At 43.5% G+C, this 24,072-nt stretch overlaps 1 protein-coding gene across 3 annotated transcripts; it reads right to left on the bottom strand.

Annotated features, from left to right (window-relative positions):
• Positions 1-1,140: 1,140 nt before the first annotated feature.
• BPNT1 (3'(2'), 5'-bisphosphate nucleotidase 1) lies at positions 1,141-22,878 on the bottom strand. 3 transcript variants are annotated; one of them, XM_080910115.1, is made up of 10 exons: positions 22,798-22,878; positions 18,665-18,791; positions 16,527-16,631; positions 12,558-12,665; positions 10,663-10,711; positions 9,112-9,203; positions 7,921-7,965; positions 5,439-5,636; positions 3,549-3,654; positions 1,141-2,150 (listed from the first exon to the last, which is right to left on the bottom strand). In XM_080910115.1, exons 2-10 carry the CDS (start codon positions 18,782-18,784, stop codon positions 2,002-2,004), a joined length of 972 nt encoding a protein of 323 aa, XP_080766241.1. In that variant the 5' UTR covers positions 18,785-18,791; positions 22,798-22,878; the 3' UTR covers positions 1,141-2,001. The 3 variants fall into 3 exon arrangements, with proteins under 3 accessions (XP_080766241.1, XP_080766239.1, XP_080766240.1); XM_080910113.1 differs by lacking the exon at positions 7,921-7,965; XM_080910114.1 differs by lacking the exons at positions 7,921-7,965; positions 18,665-18,791 and having other exon boundaries at positions 22,798-22,867.
• Between the last annotated feature and the right edge of the window lie 1,194 nt (positions 22,879-24,072).

Below are 24,072 nucleotides of genomic sequence, written 5' to 3' on the forward strand. Positions count from 1 at the left end.
TAATAATTAAACCCAGGGCTATAAACATTCCGAGTGTGCTTTCCACTTGCTTCATCCAAAGCCAGAAATTTTATTAAAGGAACAGAGACCAAAAATAAATAAAATAAACACACACACACACACACACACACACACACACACACGATATCAGACTAGGATAGTATATTAGGGTTTTTGTTAAAGATTGAACAGTTAGAGGTCTGGGAGAATCGGGGTCAAACAGGAACTCTGCATTCATGAGCACACAGTATGTGATTGCCTAAGAAGAACAAGATCACACCTGTTAGCATTCCAACTTGGCAGGTGAGGGGCTCATGAGCACCCACCACTATCTCAGGGGCTACTGACATTGATGGCTTCTGGGAGAGTAAGACTAGCTTTCTTTAAGGGTGCAACTTCTGCTAGGTTGACTACATTCCAGTGGCCACTTACAAGAGTACATGGGCAGCATAAACTGGACTTGTTAGTTATTTTAAGAAAAGGACAAGAGGTCGAGAAGTGGTGAGAGATGGGGGTGGATCTGGGAGAAGTTATAAGAGGAGTGTGAATGTGTTTGTGGGAGGGAGTAGTGATTATGATCAAAACGGACCTTTGCCTCAATGAAATACCAAAGATTAATGAACATTACACTTAAAGAAGACTCTTGTGTTGCTGTGACAAGTGCCAGAGGGAAGGATTTCAAAGGGGTTAGGGGCTACCAGGAGGGCTAGTGGACAGAGCAGCTCACCTTGAAGCAAACAGGCAGCAGAAACAGAACCCATGCCACTTGGCTTTCCCTGTCTCCTTTCATTCCATCCAGGCTTCAGCTTAGGGAATGGTACTGCCCACACTTCCAGCTGAGCTCATGCTTCCTGGAAACCCTGTTTCCTGATGTAGGTTGGGCTTCTCAGTCTATTGAAGGTGACAATCAAGCTAATAATACATTCTCTCAGGGGAAGGAATAAAGGCAATTACCCAACTTTCCAATAATAGCTTTTAATGACAAGAGAATAAATTAATCCTCACAGTACTTATAATTTTGAAATACTTTTGAAAAAAAATCTGATATATAATATGAAGAGATATGACTAAGTATCTTAGAGAAACTTTTCCAATAAATTTATCAACACAAATACTATCATTATATGCATTCTCATTTGGAATCAGAAATTTTAAAAATTACTGTGAAAAAAAAAAAAAACCTTAAATTCTGGAGTAACTTAAGATTCTGTGCCCTGAAGAAATCTGGTTTATCAGCAGGAATGTTGATTATTCAAATGACCTGGACAGTCACTTGGAACTAACCCCTTTTCTTTGATTCACTTAAAAACAGTAACTTTTGAACCAGGAGAGGTGGGGCAAGCCTTTAATCTCTGCACTCCGGAGGCAGAAGCAGAGGAATCGTTGAGTTCAAGGCCAACTTTGTCTACAAGTAAATTCCAGGACAGTCAGGGCTGCACAGAGAAACCTGGTCTCAAAAACAAAACAAACAAACAAACAAACAAAAAACCAAAAAACAAAACAAAAAAAACAAACCAAACCAAAAAAAAAAAAAAAAAAACCCAACCAAACAAACAAACAAAAACCCCCACCAAACAACAAATGTTTTCCTTCTTAGTTTCTGGGCTGTGACTTGCTATGTAATGGAGGCTAGTCCCGAGGCCCTGGGCTCAAGCAATCCTCCTAGCTCAACCACTGTAATAGCTATGACTACCGTAAGTGCCACCACACCTGGCTAATTTATTTTTAGGCAGGAGAAATGACAATCGTATTATATACCTAAGTCTTGAGAGTATTAGACAATATGAAGACAATTCTTTAATTCCATCTTCTATACTTTTTTTTCTCATGAAAAAAATGAAATTTTATTATATAAGTGCATATTTTAAATTGTGGATTTAATCCATCTTCTACTAATAAATCATTGATCAATGATGAATGTAGGCGGAGCTCTAATTGTTCCATCAATTAATAAGTTCTAAAATGTTCCTTTGAATGGTGGCCCCTGGGTGGGTGAGCCCTTCAGGGAATGAGTGCACTTTTGACAGACTCTGGAACGCAGCTTGCATAGTACTCATAGTTCCGCAGTGCGGCCAGGACTCCTGCAGAGTTCATGTGCTTCACCTCCTTGTCATACTGCAGGGCATTCCCGTGGATGTCTGTCAGCTTCCCTGCATAAGAACACACAAAGTCAGTGGACAGTTGAAGCAGGATGTTTCAAGGGTTTTTCTTTGGGGGACAGGATGGGAGAAAACTGAACCCCAGGGTTCACACTAAGTATATGTTTTACTACTGAACTATGTCCTAAGCCAATCAAACTATTCTTAAAGGAGTTTGGACCCTAAAGGGGATTGAACCTATTTTGTGAATACCAGGCAAGCACTCTACCATGGAGCTATGTCCCTAGCACCTCCCCCCCTTTTATGAGACAAAGTCTAAGTCATCCAGGCTTGACTTCATTTTTAAAATAAAATCTCAATATACACTGTATAGCCCTGGAACTTACTAGGTAGGCTACTCCTGAACTTGCAGTGATCTTGCCTGTACCTCAGGAGTTCTAGGATCACAGGCCTATTCCACCTCAATATCCTCCAGTCTTTGCAACTAGAGACTGAAGCTGGCCTCTGGTATACTAAATGTGAGCTCTACCACTGAGCCCTATGCTCTCAAGTCTCTATGTCTTTCTTAATATTTTTTTTTAATTTGTTTATTACTGGTGCTGGTGGAGCATGCCTTTAGTCCCAGCACTTGGAAGACAAAGGCAGGAAGATCTGTAAGTTCAAGGCCAGGCTGGTCTACAGAGTGAGTTCCAAGAGAGCTAAGACTACACAAAGAAATCCTGTCTTTAAAAAACAAAATAAACCAACCAGCCAAACAAAACCTAAAAAACAAACAAACAAACAAAAAGATTAATTTGAGTTAGAGTTAGGGAAAAAAATGAAGATTTCTTTTATAGGGTTTTGCCTGCATGTGTGTATTGTGGACCACAAGAGTGCCTAGGGCCCTTAGAAGTCAGATGAGGGCACCAGATCCATCGGCACTGGAATTAATCATGCCTATTAAAGACAAATAGCAAAAACAACAAAAGTTAAAATAACTATATAAATATGGAAATCTACTCTTCCCAAACAATATAAACTAAAGAAAATTAAGTTAGTTGGAAATACTCCTTGCTGAGGTAAGAACAATGGGTTTGGACAGGATCACAGCGAGGCTTCCCTCCAACATTTGCACTCTAGGAGTCTAGGTAAAGAATGTTAATTGAGGGCTGAAGAGATGGTTCAGCAATTAAACACATTCATGGGCTACTCTCTCCAAGCATGTGGGTTTGATTCTTAGTAACCACATGGAGGTTACAACTGTCTGTGACTCCAGTTCTAGGTAAGCTGACACCTCTTCTAGCCAAGAGCACCAGAAATGCATGTGGCACACATCTATGTAAGTATGTCTATGTGTATAGGCATACATGCCAAAGAAACACCCATACACATAAAATAACAAAAGATAGTGCTGGAATCATGTCTGTGTATAGCACAAAACCACAGTTGCCCAAGACCTCCCAGACTCACCTCCCACAGCATGTAAGATGACTTCTGGGGCACACGTATCCCATTTCTTACATCCAGGACTTGCAAATACATAAGCAGAGGCTTTGCCTTCAATCAGCTGGATAATCTGTAAGGTTAAAATATCAATTATTCCCCACCATGTAATGGCTGAGCTGCCTGAAAAACTAATCATGCCTATAAAAGACATTTCATCAATTCCTGTCAGACTTAGATTAAAGCCCTAAACAGGTTGAATGATACCAGTATTATAAAGAAATAGGGCTAGAGATAGCTCAGTGGTCAAGAGCACTGACTGCTCTTCTAGAGGTCATGAGTTCAACTCCCAAGAAACACATGGTGGCTCACAACTATCTGTAATGGGATCTGATGCCCTCTTCTGGTGTGTCTGAAGATAGCAAGTTTATTCATACATAAAATAAATAAATAAATCTTAAAAAAGAAACAGAAATTAAACAGGTGCTTATGCATGGAAATATAATCAAATAAGCCACAGTCCATAGCCCAAAAGAGATCAAACTTTCTTATCCACATGGGTTTTCTTAAGGATATTAATAGTCACTGTTGGACAAGTACTTCTTTTAAATTTCTAAAAAAAACTGGCCAATACTTAGTAATAGAGAAATATTCAACAGCACCACAGTGGACAGGTCCAGCAGCTGGGTGGCACTGACCAGTCCAACAACTCCTTATCTGCTGCTCCTTCCCACACTCAATTATGAATCATTACTATTGATTGGTATTATATGGTTTGAGACAGAGGCTCCTGTAGCCCTAGCTGTGCCTCAAACTTGATTTTCAGCCAGGGATAACCTAGAGTTCCTGTGCCTTCTGTCTCTATCTCTCCAGTGTTAGGGCTGCAAGCATGTAGCACCACACTTGGCTGATGTTTCCATCTAACTGCCTCACTGGTATCTGTGAAGAACTGGACCACTTTAGAGGAGACACAGTAGTACTCTGTGGGATGATGACAAGTCCCAACTGGCCACTTAGGGAGGCAAAAAGGGAAAGATTAGGATTATGTAAGCAGGTAGGGCAAGGTTGATGGGGTACAGGGAAGGAAGGAGACTCAGTATTTGGCTGGTACAATTATGAAAATGGAGGTGTCACTCAAGTAGGGTGCAATTGTGGGGTGAAAGTGGAAGGGTGATGAGCTCTATCTGGGCATGATGAGTTTGAGGGGCTGGGTGGTATCACCAGGGTGGCATCAAGACACCAGGGTGCAGTGAGAGATTAAGGGTACAGTAGGTCAAATTGTGTTCCATTTCACGATATTCTGAGGAGGCTAGAAGCCTGGCTGAAAGAATGGGGGAGGAGCAGAAAGGACAGAGGCAGGCCCATGCTCAGTCTTTAGAAAGAATCCAGGAGTGCTCTGGGGAGCTAAGCTCCTTGACAAGCAACATGGTGTTATCTAATAAGAAAGAGACCGAACTTTAAACTCTTCCTTTTTCTCCCCATGTTGGGTTCTAACCCAGTGTCTTGTTCCTGCTGAGTTCATGTTGTACAACTGAGACATAACTTCAATCCCTTACCTTACATTTCTGTAATTTTAAACGTGGTATCAGCGGCAAACTATGTAATACTTAGCCTCTTTTCCACTTTTATTTTACTTCCTTTGTGTGTGTGCTAGAAATTGAACTCAGGGACTCACACCTGCTAGGTAAGTACCCTGCCACAAAACTTTGTTCCCAGCCCTCCCTGTAGTTTTCATTTGAGACAGTCTCACTAAGTTGCCCAGGCAGGCTCTAACCTTTGACCGTCCTGCTTTGGCTTCCTGCGGAGCTGTGGTGACAGGCCTGTACTACCAGGCTCAGTTCACTTCACAGTTTTATATGCTCAGCATTTCATTCAATGACAGTATACTTCAGAGCCAATGGCACATCTTCACTGTACCTTGTTTCCTGCTCCTCCCACTCGCAGCACGTTGTCAGGGTTCATGGCTGAAATGCAGTCTGTGACCAGCTTGTTGCTATGGGATCTCGTGGTTGTGATAATGTGCTTCCCAGCAGGTGCTTCTTTCAGCTGAAACCCAAAAGCACCCAAACCCAGAACTCCCCAGATGGTCCTGCCCAGCACAGCGTCAGGTCCCGCCTGTGTGAGATGACAATAAGGCTCACTGTCACTGGGAAAGATGTCAGCCACAAAGGGAACAGACAGCCAGCTATACTTAGTTGAAGTTACCAAGTTTGCAATATAGGACACATTTTTTAGTTTCAAAAGTTAAAAAAACACACAACTGTATAAAATATAAGGGAAGGAAATAAATAATTTGTCCTGACAATACTTTGATTTTCCTCATTACTACATTGGTCAACAGTTTCAAAGAAATCTTCAGGAAAGTGACCTTCATAATTTGATTGCTGTTTCTTTTGGAATCATCCACTGATCTGTTAAACTGAAAATGCACCCTTCTAAAAGATACCAAGTTCCAGGAAGTGGAAGTATGTACTGATCCCTACTTTCACTAGTCCAGGGACAATAGGAACAGTGTTGTCTAAGGGAGGTTGCATTTTGCTCAAGGCCACAGAGAGTGGAGATGGAGCTAAGGTTTAGTGATAACTGCTCTGATAGAACAGCAATGACAATACAATCTTAGACTCTGTTCTCTTCTGTGGAGCTCAAAGACCTTTCAACTACATTGCTAAATACATGTAAAACTGATGCTAACATAACAAACTCAACCCAGTATCATCTTAGCCTGTGGTGTACAGTGAGGACAGGCTTGGGACTCACTGGACATGGATGTGTTAGAACCACACTAAGTTCTAAGTTCAATATGCATGCATTAGTTCATCTGATCCTCAAAGCAACCCCAGAAGCAATTACTATTATTGTTAAGAATTATTGTTAAAAATACTATAATTGTTAATAAACTGACTGAGAGCCTAGAAAGCTCCCGTCAAAGTCCAGCCATTTGTTCTGCTTTATTTCTGGAGTCACGGTCTCACTATGCAGCCACGGCTGACCTGGAACCACGTAGATCAGGCTGGCCTCAAAAAGACTTATTTTTAATTTATGTGTATGAGTGTTTGACTACATGTACTTTTGTGCAACATCTGTGTCTCTAACTCGAGTTCCAGATGGTTGTAAGCAGCCATGTGGTGCTGGTAACCCAACCTAGGTCCTCTGCAAGAGTGGCAATGTGTTCCCAACTGCTGAGCCATCTCTGCAGTTCGGAAAAGCTGTTCTGCTCTTGCCCTGCATTGTTTTTGAGATGAGGGTCTCACTGCACTGCCCTGGAAGGCTGTGCATAATTCTCTCACCCCCATCTCTCAAGTCGGTGGGCACAGGTTAATGCCGCTGTGTCAAAGCAGACATGGGGCACCGAGCTGACTTGTTCAAATGTTTTCAAAGTCACCACTCCTTTGTCCTAGGAAAGTACACTGGTGCTTGCAGGGTGAAATAGACTTATGCTACAGTCTGTATGCCCTGGGAAACAGAGTCTGGGGCAGGGGGATGGTTGGCAAGGAAGGTGTGGGATCAGCATCTATAGAAGGCAACATGTGGGCAGAGGGGACATGGGCTGCAGTGAGCTAAGTGACAGCTCCTGCTGTGACTGTGAGGACACTAGAGCTTAGGCAGCTCCTTGTGTGGCCCCATGCGAGATGGAAATGTCAGGCCTTTATACACCTGCACTCTCTAGTTCTGGGAAACAGACAGGTGGAAAGGCTCTTCCCAGGGGAGGCATTCTCTGAGCAGGAACTACTGACTGTTCCTCCTGCCATGGTGAGTGCTTCCTCCACTTCCTGCAGACTACACTGTAGACCTAGAGTCTGGAAAGTACCCATGGGGTGCATGTAGCTCTAGATGCTCAAGAGGCTTTAGTTCAACATGCAGGAGGTAAAAGCAGGAGAATTCTGAATGGAGGACAGCCTGGGTGGGAAGGACAGTGCTGAGCCCCCCACCCCACAGCCCTTTTTACATTTACTCTCTGACTGTGTCACTCAGTTGCTGGCTGGTCTTGAGCTCATTCTGTTGCCCTGGACTCACTCCCCTGAATTTACAATGCTCTGGCCCAAGCTTCTTGATTATAGCCTATATCAGCAGGTCACTTAGTATCCTTTTCTTTAATATGTACAGCTACGTGGTGAGAATTATAGGAGCTGACACCTGTGAGTCCCAGTGAGCTGATAAACTTCACTATGTCGATGACTATACACTGTCAGTCTTAGCCACCAGCAGCAGCCAACCTTCTGCATTGCAACACACGTTAAGGCACACCGAGGGCAAAGAGGGCGAGAGAATGCAGACTAGATGGAGAAGAGGCCCAGAGCAGGAGGAAATGAGCTGGTTCCCAGGACAGACGGGGGGGAGGGGGGGGGAGTGCCTGCCTCTTTCGTCCCTAGACCTGGAACCAGCCCTAGCTGTGTCTCACCTTTGCTTCATTCCTGTGTTCCCTGAGCTTCTCCTTTTCATTGCTCTGTGGAAAATGAATACAAGTTTTCTAGTCTCAGACATAAGGGATGAACATCACTAACAATTCCTAAGTACTTACATCGCTAGTTTAGATGAAAGGGGCCATGCAAACCTTTTCCCTAATAGTTAAATGCCCTTCTTTTAAGGACGATTGTTAAATTACAAATGGCACCCAAGTGTATTACTGTGCAGGCAGCAGAGCCACACTGTAAGGAGACTCACCTACAATGCAGAGCCACTGTGGGAAACCTCAAGAAATAAATCAAATTCCTAATCATATAAGCAGCAGGTAACTTAATAACTATGAATCGGGTAATCAGAAGTGATAGCCTCACTCTGCTGAGTCTGTCTTCCACAGTTCATCAGCTTCCACACTGATGTGAAAACTAAATACTTTACTTCAAATGTTATTTTATGTATATGAGTACACTGTAGCTGTCTTCAGACACACCAGAAGAGGGCATCAGATCCCATCACAGATGGTTGTGAGCCACCATGTGGTTGATGGGAATTGAAGTCAGGACCTCTTTTAGAGCAGTCAGTGCTCTTAACTGCTGAGCCATCTCTCTAGCCCCCAATGATTTCTTTGAAAATCAATGATATATTATTGCTCTGAAATTTCACTAATCGCTTGTTTATAAAGGAGACAGTGTCTCTGAAGCACAGCAGAAAGCCAGAGCAGGTTGGAAGAAGCACAGGAAGAAGGGGCAACAAGCATTGCTAGCTGGCTGACTGGACTGACTGCTTCAGCACTGCACGGTGTTTCCTGGAAGGCAACATGGCTAACAGCTCCTCTTTGGTGACATGGTTTGCTTCTTCAAATGTGCTTCAAGAACTTCCTGTAACACAGGTGTCTTGATGACTATGATAATCAAGAACCAGATGGGGAATTTCAGAACTACTGTAATTATAAATATATAACAGTTCAGTACATAGACTATTTACCCATATCTACATTCCTGGTTCCAATACCTTCAGAAAGTTCTAGTTTAATAGGTGAATAGCAGCCTGGGAATCTGTACCCTGATAAGTCCGTCCCCAAGTGGCTGCTTGTGCAAATGGGCCAGATGACAACTGGCCTGGATGGCATCTGGCCTCATTAGACCCTGTAACTATGTCTCTAACACTCTTGTGTCATGGGTGGCAATACCTGGTAGTTGTAATATGGCTGGTTAATGATGCCTGCAATGGCCTTTCCTTCATAAGCAATCCCAATGAGAACTGTTACATTGTCAAGAAGACCTATGAAGGAGAAAATTAAGTAAGTCACTCTCCCAGGTTATGGTTTAAACCAGTACATCAAACAACAGCTGCTAGCCTCCTCCTCCTCCTCATCATCATCATTATATATTTTTTTGTTTTTCCAGGCAGTTTCCCTGGGTAGCCCTGGTTGTCCTGTAACTTGCTCTGTAAACCAGGCTGACCTGACTTCTAGTCTGTTTTGAAGGAAAGGTAAGGGGCTTGCAATGATTCACCCATGGACAACTATACTCAAGGCAAGCGCACAAGCTCTAAGAAAACTGGCACAGAGAGAAGTGGGAATTATGGCCACTAAATTAAATCGATAACCACGACCACACTCTTCTTAGTAGTTTGCAAACCCATTAAAGCCACTGTGGCAAAGCCGTTACTAGACTCCTCTGCTCCTTCTGTCCCATCCAGTGTGCTCTGACCTGCAGGACCAGACCAGACTACTACTACTGACTTTCCCTAGACTTACTTTCCAACCGTAGGACTAGAGATCATCACATAGCACTGGATCACCCAGTAGTGATTTGTGACTTGTGACAGAGGTGATCTGTAACATGCAGGACTCCCCTTACCCAATCCAGCGGTTAATCAAAGCTCTATGATAGATTTCCTGTTTCTCAATGGGCTTCAACACACACACACACACACACACACACACACACACACACACACACACACACACACACAATCTCTATCACTTTACCCTCTCCAAGGGCTGAGAACATTCTCTCTGGCAGTTATTAGAAAGCTCCATGAAGCTTGGGACGGATAGAAGATGCTATGGGGGTCTTTCTGGCCTCACACTGCTCCTTTATCTCAGGCTGACCTGGAACTCACTATAAAGGCCAGGCGGACCTCACAGTCTTCCTGCCTCAGCCTCACAAGTTCTTGGTGCAGATCTTTAATTCAAAACTACAATTCTAGTCCAGCTCTGAGACTGAGGTTCTTCTAACTCTTGTTTTGCCTTGCCTAACAAAGGTCTTGCTCTAACCCAGGCTGACCCAGGACTTACCATGAACATTACTCAAGATGGCCTCAAACTCATCAGTGTACTGAGATTACAGGTGTGAGCTATCACACAGCTCCTCCTGACTTCTATGCCTCTGGATTTAATCTGAGGCTTTCTGGTTTTCCTGAGCCCTGCAACCTCAGGTGAGAGGATGCTGTGGAACCAGGGTGTGGTGGAGCATTGACCTAGCCCAGTAAGCGGAGGTTTAGCACAATCCCGCAGGGAAGAAAGTTTACAAGGATGATTTTTCCCCCATGAGAGGACCTCAGAACTGGAGCTGGTACAGTATGTAGGTGGTATCTTAAGATGAACTCTTTTAGTTACGACGCATGTGTAACAACAGACAGAACACAACAGCGACTTTTCATGTGACACAGGAGCAGCACATCTGTGTGTCACAGCCTTGCCTCAGTGTAGTAGGTGAGGATGAGAGACACTGACCTTCAGTGTATTCCTTGGTACCATCTAAGGGGTCAACCCAAACCACAAGCTGCAAAACAAAAGCGGGGGAAGGAAGAGGAAATGTGCATATTAAGTATGTAAAATTCAGAGAGATCTAGATAGATTAAAAACACCAGTTTTAAGGTGTTTCAACACATTATTATGCAAGGCTTAAGCCAATACTGTCAGCTCTGTAACTGTCAAAAAAGCTTCATAATCATGGAGAAAGTCCTTTTAAGGTAAACAAAAGACTGACTTAAGGATCCTTCCAAGTCTTACAACGCTTATCTGATAAATGTGCACCACAAGCTATAACTTAAACACTAAGCACAGTCATGATCTAACTTAGCTCTAGATGGTACTACAGGGGCAAAGCATTGAGAATAGTTTAAACAATGTAAAGTTGTTACTCATTTATATGTAAATATGTAAGTGTAGGTGTGTGTGTGTGTGTGTGTGTGTGTGTGTGTGTGTGTGTGTGTGTGTGCAAGACAGGATCTCTCTATATAACCCTGACTGTCCTGGAACTTACTCACTACACAGGCCTCAAACGCACAGACCCACCTGCCTCTGCCTCTCAAGTGTAGGACTATAGGTACGTGCCACCATGCTTGGCCTGTAAACTCAAATTAAAACATAAATAAAAGGCTTGGTCACCTTGGACACAAGTCACAGTAACCTAGAAAAATGGAATGGCTTATAAATTGGATGCTAGACTAGAGGAGAAATCCCTCCGGCTTAGGACGTCATGATTCAGAATCTCCTCCCATGCCCTCTCAGTACAGTGGGTGGCTTCTGGTGTCACCTTGTTATCCTTCTGTCCTTCTTCCCAAAGAACAGAATCTATCTCTCACAGTAATTATTCTGTAAGAGCAATGCTGAGTAATTGAAAACCAGGATCCCTGGAGCTGGAGGAACAGGCAGCTGTTAGCCACCCAGTGTGCTTGCTGAGAGCTGAGCACGGATCCTCAGCAGCAGCAGCCAGAGCTCTTAACTGCCAACCCACTCTCCAGCCTAAATGAGTATCTACGGTTTTCAGAAATGACCAGCCCCACCTCCCACACGATGCTTTCTTATCAAATCTACCTAACAGTGAAGACTCTTGTTAAAACTACTTTTAATACGGTTTCAGGGGGCTAGAGGGATGGCTCAGCAATTAAGAGCACTGACTGCTCTTCCAAAGGTCCTGAGTTCAAATCCCAGCAACCACATCGTGGCTCACAACCATCTGTAATGAGATCTGATGCCCTCTTCTGGCGTGTCTGAAGACAGCTACTTGTATTGAATGAATGAATGAATAAATAAATAAATCTAAAAAAAAAAGGTTTCAGAAGACAGAGATCTACAGAAGACAGTGAGCTGAGGGTTGGTCACACATCCATGTGGTCCTTGCTGCTCCTGCTGGCTCTGTCAGACTCGGTGACTGGCTGCCCTATTTTGTAAGCATATTGTACTGGCTGGTTCTGTGTCAACTTGACACAAGCTGGAGTTATCACAGAGAAAGCCTCAGTTGAGGAAATGCCCCCAGGAGATCCAGCTGTAAGGCATTTTCTCAACTAGTGATCAAGGGGGGAGGGCCCATCCCATTGTGGGTGGTGCCATCTGTGGGCTGGTAGACCTGGGTTCTATAAGAAAGCAGACTGAGCAAGCCAGGAGAAGCAAGCCAGTAAGTAACATCCCTCCATGGCCTCTGCATCAGCTCCTGCTTCCTGACCTGCTTGAGTTCCAGTCCTAACTTCCTTTGGTGATGAACAGCAATGTGGAAGTGTAAGCTGTTGTGTAGGAATAGAAACCCTGACTAAGACACACATATGTTCCATCTAATGGCTAGACTGTAAGCCTTCCCAGTGGCAGCAGCCACAGACTGAGGGCAAACACATGCAGATGGACCTTACGTCTTCCTCCTTGATCCCACTGTACTGTGATGGGCATGGCTGCTTCAGGATCTCCTCCCATTGCCCGTCTTCAATCAGGTCTTGATCCACTTCCCCAGGAGGCAGGTCCTGGAGCAGAGACAAAGTGACACCACTGAAGCTGTCTGTCCCCACAATGCGTTGTGTCCCTAGCAGGATGTGCAGCAACTGGGTGCCCAGCCGCTTGTTTAGAGCTTTTATGGTAAACCTAGTGTAAGACCAGCAGAAGCTGGAGTAGGTAAAGTGAGCACCTAGGATTCACCCAGGAGCCTCCATCCTGAGTTTTAAGTGTGGCCACCAGAAATGGCCTCCTCACAGAAAGTCTCATAGTTGTGATGGCAGCCTCACAGCTCAGGTCCTGGCTACATTTAAACCCTGATTCAGGAGCATCGAGAAGGAACCCTGGTCCTTGTTGGCCTAAAATTGTAAATAAATGCATTTCCCTGCATATATTTCTGTTTCCCCGGTTTCCTCTGGAATGCTGGGAGGCTGGGGCAGTATGAACCTGGGCACTGAGTTACACAAGGGGCCTGGGATGCAGCTCAGTGGTCAGTGGTTACCCAGCAAACACAAGACTCTGCTATGATCTCCAGCACCACAGAGGGCAATGTGAGTGCAGAGAAAAAAGCACATAAAACCAAAAACAAAACCCTTTCATTGGGCCCAGTGTACCAGTAATCCCAGCTCTTGGTTGGATGAAGCAAGAAAATTCCAAGGCCAGCCTGGGCTAAATAATGAGACCTTGCCAAACAAACACCAACATTAAACTAGAAATGAGACAGGGCCATCAGTATGGTGTTTGAGTCTTAGCTAGAACACTAAGAAAAGATGGAAAAGGAATATAGCTAGAGAAGGAAGAAGCTGGCATGTTCTTATCTACTGAGAATATAATGCTCTGCATGGGAGACCAAGTCTCCAGCAGAAAGCTCCTAGAATTACTAATATGTTCTGCAGTGTCTGGATAACAAACATGACATGCTCTTTTATACCAACGGCAAACTAGCTGAAGAAGAAATCAGAGATACAACCACATTTATAGTAGCCTCAATAAACAAAGTACCTCAGAGAAAACCCAAGCAGGGGGTTAAAAACCTCTTCAGTGAAAACTTTAAAATCAGAGAAAACCCCAGGCCCAGTGGCACAAGCCTTAAACCCCAGCACTCAGGAGGCCGAGGCAGGCAGACCTCTGTGAGTTTGAGGCCAGCCTGGTCTACACACTGAGTTCCTGGCCAGCCAAGACTACATAGTGAGGCCTTGTCTTAAAAGACAAAAAACTCTAGGGAAAGAAATCAAGGCAGAAACTATAGATGAAAGGTCTCCCTGCCTGTGGAGCGGTACAATGATTGAAGCAAAACACACAAGGCCCAGACAGCCAAAGCGACAAAGGCGCCACCGTATCTGGTCTCAGTTATACTATAGAACCAGGGAAGCAGAGGGCGTGGCACTGCACAGGTCAGTGTGACAGAATGGAACCCCCAGACTAACGTCAAACAATTACAGCTTCCCGAATTTTCAGAAAGACACCAAAAATACACACAGGAAGAAAGAGCAGCGTCAAAACTGGTGCTGGGAAAATTGGATGTCTATGTGTAAGAGTGAGACTTGACTCTTCTCTCTTGGCTTCAACAAGAATCTGAGCTAGAAAGCTGGCCAAGGAGGTAAGAGCAATGGCTGCTCTTCCAGAGGATCCAGGCTCACTCCCCAGCACCCATCACAGCTGTAATTCCAGTTCCCAGCGACATGATGCCCTCTTCTGGCCAGGCTGACATGTGAAGCAGAGATACCCAGGCAAGCAAAACACCCGTCCACATGCACAGATCATCAGACACAGACACAGAAACACACACTCACAAATAAATAATACTAACTTAAACATGTGCATGCCTCTAATCCCAGCACCTGGGAGGTAAAAGTAACTGGCTCTCTGTGAGCTTTGTGGTAACTCCAGTCTACACAGCCTGGGATACATAGAGACCCAGTGTCAACAAATAACAGCAAACATGGGCTATAGAACAGAACAGAGGATTCTCAAAAGTAATAGGAATGAAAGTAAACATTTTAAAAAGTGTTCAACATCCCTAGCACAAAGGAAAATACAAATAAAGGCTGTTTTGAGATTTTATCTTGTCCTGTCAGAATGGACATATCCTTAAGAAACCAAAAGACAGTTAATGCTGGTGACGATGTGGAAAAAGAGCAACTTATTCATTGTTGGTGGGAAGCCAGTGCAGTCAATATGGAAACTGGTGTGTAGATTCCTTAAAACACTAAGAACTGAACTACCGTAGCCCAACCGTCGCGGCACATGGCTCAGCCATTGCAGTCTTACACATGCCCAGAGGTCTGACATCTCACTGTTGGGAACTAACTTATCTGTTTATTGTCATTTTATTCACAATAGCTAGGATGCTTTTTTTTTTTTTTTTTTAGTTGTAAGGGAGATACCTAGAAACTGTTCCCCTTTGAAATTATGGTTCATTAAAACCTCCAAATGCTATGTGTGGTAACTTCTTACATGTTGGTCAAGGAGGTACTAGTGGCCCCTAAAACAATATAGGCACTTGTCCTTTTTCTTGGTTGCCCACTAGCATTAGATGATTAGACCTTACTAATGACACCACACACGTTGGTTGCATGAGACAGAGAAATCAGACTTGGACACATTCTCCCTGATGGCTACTTTCAAAGTGCTAGAAGGTGCCCTACAGGGTGGTGGGGAAGAAAATATCGCCCATCTGTGCACCTGACAAATGACAGTACCATCTGTCAGGCAAGCTGTGCCCACTGGTACAACAGTGGCATCGATGTTAGTGGGGATAACTACCTGCTCTTGATGGAATTTGAGGTCTACTCCACCACGGGAACCCATGCTTAGTACTTTAAAAGCACTCCATGTCTGGAAACCCACTCAATGTATAAAAAGGGATGTCATGAATTCTATCTGGAAATTAAATTCTACGGCTTTACTAAATTCACAGTGTCAAACAGCTTTCTAAATATACATGTTTATTCCCATAGTGAGTTCCCACTCTTGGTCTTAACCAGAGAAGATTCTCTTCCTAGTGATGAAGGGAGAGATGTATGACCAAAGTTAGAGTTGACTGGTCATCCTGGTCATCTCTAAATAAGACATTTATACCAGCCCCTCTAAGATTCACCAGGCTCCATAGGAGAGGGGGCAGAAAGCTGCCAAGAGTCGGAAAATGGGGCAAAGGGTTGCAAAATGTCATCACTGGGTTAAGAGCTGGTGCAATCATGAACTCTCAACAACCACAGACTACTGCACTGGATCTGAAAAAAAAAAAAAAAATGAGTCCACCAACAGTTAGGCAGAGATGGAAGAGGGATTCAGAAGAGCCCTCTCCTTCACTGTAGAACTGTTTCCTCCAGACTGATTCAGGGAAAGGGGAAGCCATTGCTTTCACTTGTGTACCACTGATGACTAATGAATGGCCCCAATGAAATGGTCACACAGATTATCCTGGTTAAACTAAATGGGAAGGAAAAAAAGAAATGTCATGAATTTGGGAAAGGGACAGGGGTAGGGTTGGATAGGAAGGGACAGGGGTAGGGTTGGTGGGTAATCAAATGTGATGCTTCAAATATAACTGTTGATGCAAAGGCTCAAACTCAGGGCCTTACATATGTGAGCCACATGATCTTATTACTGAGACATCTCCCACCTACAGCCTAACACAGAGTAGGCAATGTTCTACCATTAAGGCTATGGTATGGTTTTAAAGCTGCATGTTCATTACAATGACCATGTCTCCCATCATTAGGAATGGAGACTTAGTCTGTAAGTGGACCAAAATATTATAAAGTCAGATTGCTTTCTCTAAGGAACACGATCACTTTGTGTTCAAACACTAGCACCAATGCTAAGACTAACCACAACATATAACTCAATGGCAGGTTGGTTATGACTCTACACGGCATGGCGCCTCTCACCTCTTCCCCTATAATTGTCAGCTTCGGGAATTTCCGTGCCAGGGAAGAGCATATGCTCATCTGGACCAAACGGTCTGCTTTGGTCTGCAGGTCAGTGGCTGAGGTCTGTAAAAAAGAACACAAATCTCAATAGAAGTACAGTTAGGGATGATTAGCCTCCCGACTCCCAAGTGTAGCGTAGCCATATAATTTACACTGTATTTCCGTATTTTAGACTCACAGAGCTTAACCCTAAATGAATCGATGAGTGATGTCCCCTGCTGCTTCCCAGAGAATTAACAGCAATTGGGACTGAGAAGTGAACCTGGAAGCTTTTGCATGCCTGTGATATCAGGGACATGGAAGGCTGAGGCAGGAGGACTGCCAGGAATCTGAGATCAGCTTGCACTACAGTGTGAAACTGTATATCAATAAACAAGGTTTAGAAACAGGGTGTGTGTGTGCTGATGGAGGTCAAACACGTACCTGACTCATACTGAGCAGGCACACCACTGAACTACATGCCCAGCTCCACAACAGTTCAAGTTTGCAGAGGTGCCTTTAAATTATTTGGAAAATTTTCTTCTTTGATTGAGAAATTCTTTATATAAGTTCTAGACACCAATCTGCTTTAAATGGGCTGAAAGACAGGAAACACCAGTGTGGTGCCATATACTTTTTATAACCCCATACTTGAAAAGCAGAAGCAGCAAGTTCACCGAAGCCCTAGGCCAGCCTGGTCTACACAGTGAATCCCAGGCCAGCCAACACAGCAACAACAAAATTCCTTCTCAAAACCAAAACTAACCAACCAAACAAAAAGTTTATACTGTTTCAAAGTGAGGCTAATTTGATGATTCTTTAATGCATTACAAAGAATTCCTGTTGCTGAGGGCTGTGCAAGAGGAACAGGACAGCTTTAGAGCTCATGGAATTCTAACTCAAGAAATTAGTCCAGGCATTACCGTGCTGGTGTGCGTGGAGAGGCAGAGCCCCTCAGGACCTCTGCATTTTACCCCTGGGCCATCACTCCAGCCCAAGGCACACACTCTTAATAGTTGAATGAGGCCTTTTTTGGTTTGGTCAAGGAACAAGAACAACAGTAACCTGACTGGTACTTAACTGACATGACCCTGTGGTTAAAGCTGGGCTGATGATGATCTTGTACCCATTTTTGTCCTCCGCTTTCTGACATAATTTAATTAAAAAAAATGATAATGAGTAAATTATGAATGTAGCCTGAGGATTTAAAGTAGAAATTACTAATTGTTCTTATATAAAAGTTTAGATTTGTGATTCTTTTAAGGTTTATATAAGATTACAGCCTGCCAATAAAGAGAAACTGGCTGAGAAAATTACCTTGGTTGTTTAAACTTTGTTAATCCTTAACAAGTTACTTAGTTACAAATGTATGTGGGTTCTTGGGAATAATTTTTTTTTTTGTCCACAAAAAATGTAAAACATTCGTTCATATGAAGGTGTAGGGGAACTTTTTTCCTTATGTATACTCATTGTAATTATTCACTAGAAGAAAAACAAAATGCAATCACATTGTAAATTTTATACTGCTGGTAAGACTTTGCTAGGGTACATAAACTGTGAGGAACATAAAGTTGTTAAGAGCTTGTTTACTGGAGCTTTGCTCCATCCACCAATGTGTGAATGTGTGTGTATGTATGCAGGCATGTATATATGTATGTATGTGTGTATGTATGCATGTGTATATTATGTATGTGTAAAGTTGTTGGAGCTCGTCTTGCTTCATTCACCAAGTGTGTGTTTGTGTGTGTATGTGTGTAATTCTTTCCCCTCTTTGGTATTTTTTCCTACTCCTCAGCCCCCTAAGAGTTCAAAGAGACTCTCGAAGGTCACAGGAGTGTCAGCCCCAGACAATGAAGTGTTGCTCCCTTAGAGCGAAGTCTGTTGAGTGATCAATCGCTGACTCTATGCCCCTTTCACTTTACCCTAGATGCTGAAGCTGCTCTCTGACATCCTGATTTTGGGTGTGGGGGTGAGAATGAAGGTGGACTTGTGGCAGGGTCTCACATAGCTCAGGTTGTCCCTAAATTCATTATATAGTCAAGGCTGGCCTTGAACTTCTGAATTCTTGCTTTCATCTTTATCTACTATGAGGAACAAACAGGCAGGATTTGCAGTACCTTCTGCACGATGCCCAGGTCTCCTTCAGCAATGACACATCTGACTATGGTCCCTGCCTTTTGAGCGATAGAATAGGCTGAGGCTACCAGCCGCATCAACACGGTGTGGCTAGAAGCCATGATAAACCTTGGGGAAAAAAAAAGAATGTTGTGTTACTTTAGAGACCAGCTACCACTTTCCAATAACTGAATTCAAGCCAACACATCTTAACTGAATGCTTGGGGCTGCCTCAATTAACTGCACAGGTTCTTTAATAAATACATGCTAAACAGACTTGGAAAAGGTGCAATTTTGGATTTAACTCTCTTTAAACCCTGTAACACTCTTCATAGCCAACAAAGCCTTTCAAAGCCTGGAGAAGTGGACTCAGCAGGTGAGGAAGGTTTGAGTGTGAGGTGTGTATCATGTGAAACGGAAGTCTTAGGAATAAAACTAAAACACATCTGGCCTTGATGAGCTGCTGTTCTGAACACTAGAGCTGATAAGTGCACAAGAGGGGTGAGCCAGGGAAGGGACTTTTAGGAGAGTACTTACTTGCGGTCCAGCATACTCAAGGTCCTCCGTGCAAACTGTTTAAAAACAAATGAAAACCAAAACAACCAACCAAAACCCCAACTGCACGTGACTGCCACTGTGTAGCCCTGGCAGGTCGAGAGCTCCCTGTGTAGACCAGGAGGCTAGGAATTCAGAGATCCAACTGCCCCTGGCTCCTAAGTGCTGGGCCTCCCCACTCTCTGTTTATGTGACAGTTTCACTATTTAGCACAGGCTGGCCTCCTGAACACTGGTATAACAAGTATGTGTCACCATGCCTGGCTTCAACACAAAATGTAAAGGACACTCTGAAGGAGCCAGTGGGGCTGGCTGAAGTCTTATCAGACATCTTTTTTCTTTTTCTTTCTTTTTTTTCAATACAGGGTTCCTCTGTGGAGCCCTGGCTGTCTTGGCACTCCCTCTGTAGATCACAGACCTGCCTCAGAGTGCTGGGATTAAAGTTATGTGCTATCACTGTCTGGCTCGGAAGTCATTTTTAAAAAGGGAGAGAAACAATGTAACTAAAACTAATGTGCAACACTGAAAAGTATCTTCTGACCAATAGCTGTCCAGAATTAAGATGAAAATACAATGGGTATTTTCTTATACTGTAATTGAGCTATACTGATTTTCTTTACATACTCGGTATTGCAGGTAGAATAAAGTGGTCATTACTAAGGAACATCACAAATAAAATCCAGAAATAATAATTAAAAAATTTTTTTCATTGGCCCTACCCCATTTTTTCTATCTTCAAACAGCCATATATCTAATGCACTATGTACTGGTAAAGTAGTTCTGGGTTACTAACCCCACCCAGCACCTTTTGGGGGATGGGGTGGGAGGAATGCTGGGAAATCACACCAGAGGCCTTCCCAGTCAAGTTCTTTCTCCCTGAGCTACAGTCAGTGAATGCCTAGCTGCTGAGAGTTTAACCTGTGGGAGTGGTGACGGAGAAGTAAATTTCTGATATAGCTTCCCAACGTATCATTCACCCTTGAGCCAACTCAGAAATCATTTGAGCCTTGTCAGGTTTCAGGCAAGATTAATCCACTTCCTCCTAAGCTTGCCAGATATAGGCAGCATTTTCTTCTTCCAACAGAAAATTTCCACGCTGTCTGCTCACTGCTTTCTTTAATAAATGCACACTGTGCTTAGGAACTACAACTTAAAGAGGACATCAGTTTGTGAGACATACTAATAGAAATATTACTACCCCTCCTGGCCCTAACAGTCTTAAAAGAAATATATACAACTTTAATTCTTGGTATGGAGAAAACAAATAGGACATAATACACAAAACAGATTCTTACTAGCCTTCGGATGTCTGCCCCAGTCTTCCCCAGGAACCCAAGTGGAAATCACCTTTGGACTGGGCGAGTGGCTTAAGACCAAGGCTAAAAGCAGCCGCTAAGTTAACTTAACTTCCATGCTTAGGAGAAATCTTTATAATACCTGCCGCTACTCTAGAAGGAAAGAAAATATCACAAGTCAAAAATGGTGGTGTGTGCCTGTGATCTGACCACTCAGGAGGCTGCCAAGAACCTCAAAGGGCTGAGATCAGCCTGGGCTAGAAAACAAGTACAGGCCAGCCAGGTGTACACAGCAAGACCCTGTCTCAAAGCAAAACGAGCAAACGAACAAAAAGAACAGCAGCAAAAGAAAAACAGCAAAGCACAAGTCACCAGTTTTTTTCTCATAGTAGAGGAAGAAGAAGAGAGGGAGAGGAAGAGGAAGAGACCACCACCACCACCATCATCAACAAGAACAAAAAAAAACTTTTTTTGTCCTTTATCTTTAATTCATATAAGGATGGTAAACATGTAGGTTAGGACTCTAAAGTGTCCTAGTGTTCTCAGTAAAAGCATTAAAAATAACTTATCTTTAGAACCTGGTTCAGTCGGGCTGGAGTTCAAGGTATTTGGAAAGATAGAAATAAGCTTGACGGTGCAAATTCTGAACAATTAATAGAGATCCCCTTATTACCAGTTATCAAAATGGAATAGTCAGCTAATCAGCTAATGGGTGGGGTGACCTTGCTTCTGGTCCTTGCGCTTGGGAAGCTGAGTCAGGATTGGGAGTAACACATCAACTTTAGTTACACAGTGAGTTCCAGGCTAGCTTTGGCTATGAGTGGAGTACTTTCTCCAAACACCTATGCATGCATACATATACTCCAAATTCCCCAAAATCACACACACACACACACACACACACACACACACACACACACACACACTCAGAGCTAGAACCCTGGCCTCATGCATGCTAGGCAAACACTACCACCTGAACAGTCTCTCTCAGTAAAATTCCAGAAAGGAATCCAAACATACTATTCTTTAAATCCAAGAAAGAAGCAGATGAATGTAGTGACATGTGCCTAGCACTTGGGAAGGAAAGCAGGAAGATTGTGGATTTGAAGTGGGCCACACAGCAAGATCCTGTCTCAAAAGAAAAAAAGGAGAGAGGAAAAAGACAAGAAAGAAAAAGGAGGAAAGCCACCCACACACAAATGGCAACAACCAGAGCTTCAAAAATAGTTGTATCTTTCTTGCATTCTTAATAAAATATGCCCCAGGGACACTGGTAAAATGGTTCTGTTGGCAAAGGTGCTCACCACTAAGCCTGAGAACCTAAGTTCAAATCCACACTGTGAAAGGAGAGAATTGACTTCTGGAAATGTCCCTCCATCCTCCACCCAAACCCCTGTGGTACATGTGTGTACACACACACACACACACACACACACACACACACACACACACACGAAATGCTGGGTTTTGTTGTTGTTGTTCGGCTTTGAAGCCAGCCTAACAGTTTTTCTCTCTCAGTCTAGTTGATTTAAATTAAGATAGAAGTATAGGAATGGCTTCATAAACTTGAAAAAGGCCTTCAAAACACAAAACTACGAGTATTAACAAGTTTACACAGAAATTAGCATTTCTAGGTGTCCAAAATGTCACAAGGAAAACCAGTTCATATACCAGTTAACAGGAGAGGGAAAGTCCTGTATTATCCACTAATAACTGAGCTGTTTTGTTTGGGACAAGAACAGTTGACAAGCAGTTCTCAAAAAAAGAAAGGCGCTCATCACTAAATACACGAAATGCTCAATCTACTGAATTTAAAAGAAATGCAAACTTAGAGCCTGAGAAGTGATTAAGGTTGGCACACAAAAGCGTTTGCCCAGTCTGCAAGGATCAAGGAAACGTGTTTCTACTGGAGCCCTCTAACAAAAACAAAACGTATACATCGTTTAACGCGGCTATTATATTCCTGGTGAAATAAATCCTAACAGTCTACTAATGCGCAGAAATGACTACTGAAATAATCTTTGCTATTATGAAGTTTCCAAATGTGGATGCGAAAGTCAAGTTTAACCCTGCAGTTTATTCCAGCATGAAAGAAAAGGTCCAAAGAGACAATCACATGGGACCACTCAAGCTTCTAGATGCATCTGAACTAGAAGCAGTGTACCCAGAATGGTGCTTGGGAGTATAACCCCTGGCTCTCCTCTAATCTGTGCCAGGGGTGGGAAGTTCTGAACAGAAAGAAACTAGGGCCGCCTGAGGCTCTGCCCTGCCGCCGGAGAAACTTACACTGGGCCTGGCGTCCCCTAAAGTGCTGTCCGGCCTGGTGGCTCGCTGTCCCGGAACCGGCTGCTTCCAAGTCCACTGGTCCACTGGTCCACTGAGTAGAAAACGACCGCGGCTGCGCGTGCCAGAGGTCTGCGCAGGCGCACGCGGCTCCCAGCGCGCTCAGGCGGGTCGGGGAGACCCGGTTCTGAGCGTTTTGCGCTGGTTTACGCCACTTGTCCAAGCCAGAGTTCCCGGGTGCTGCTTCCTGGTACCCTGGCGTCACTGAAACAATAGTTTTGCTTGTTTCCTTCCCTGACTCAGGGTTTAGGTAACCCAGGCTAACCTGGAGCCACACATCTTCCTAACAGCTGCGACTACACAAGTGCCACCTCGCTGTCTTGGCTTTGGTTTTCAGTGACTTGCCTTTATGGGATTCTTTTCATAAAAGCAACACTTTTTTCCCCCTTAAAAGTCTCATGCCTTTATTTTATGAGGATGATAATGAACATTTTGTTTTTATGTGTTTTCTGCAACTCAAACCTTAATTATTAGACGCAAACCGTAATTTATCTGTTCGTATATATATACACACACATATACATATACTCATAAACACACACACACACACACACACACACACACGCACATATGGTCTCACTCAGGCTGGCCTCGAATTCTTGGCAGTCTTTCTACCTCAGCTTTTCATGTACTTGCATTCTAAGCATAAACAAACTCTCACCAGTGAGAAATGTCTACACACACCATTTACATACAGCTATGGTTGGGAAAGACTTCTTTAGTTTATTTACTCTGAATTTAGACATGCCCTTCATATGTGAGAAACCCTACCTCCTTGAATGACGTGGAAGAGATATGGAGGATGATTCCCACCATCGGTACAGGACTTCCATATGCACACACATAGGCGCGCTCACAATGCAAATATGCATACACATGTGCACATCACACACATGCACGCGAATGAGAAAAAAGGCACCACCCACTGTGTACTACCTTCCGCAGTTCACTTTTCCACCCTCCCACGATTTGTTACCGAACTTCGTGTTTGTTCTATTAGATGCCTCTGGCTCCCAAAGTTGAGCATATTTTTGCAATCATTAGCTATATTCTTTACAAATTGCTCGTGTTTACCTTTTGCCTCCCCCTCCTTTATCTTGTTTGTAGCCACCTTTTATACATTTTTGTTAAAGTGTAGCGTAGGAATGGCAAAATTAGTTGTAAATATGTGTAGCCCTGGCTGTCCTGTGGAACTCACTCTGTACACCAGGCTAGCCT

Source organism: Micromys minutus, assembly GCF_963924665.1.
Source record: "Micromys minutus genome assembly, chromosome: 1".
Lineage (NCBI taxonomy): Eukaryota > Metazoa > Chordata > Mammalia > Rodentia > Muridae > Micromys > Micromys minutus.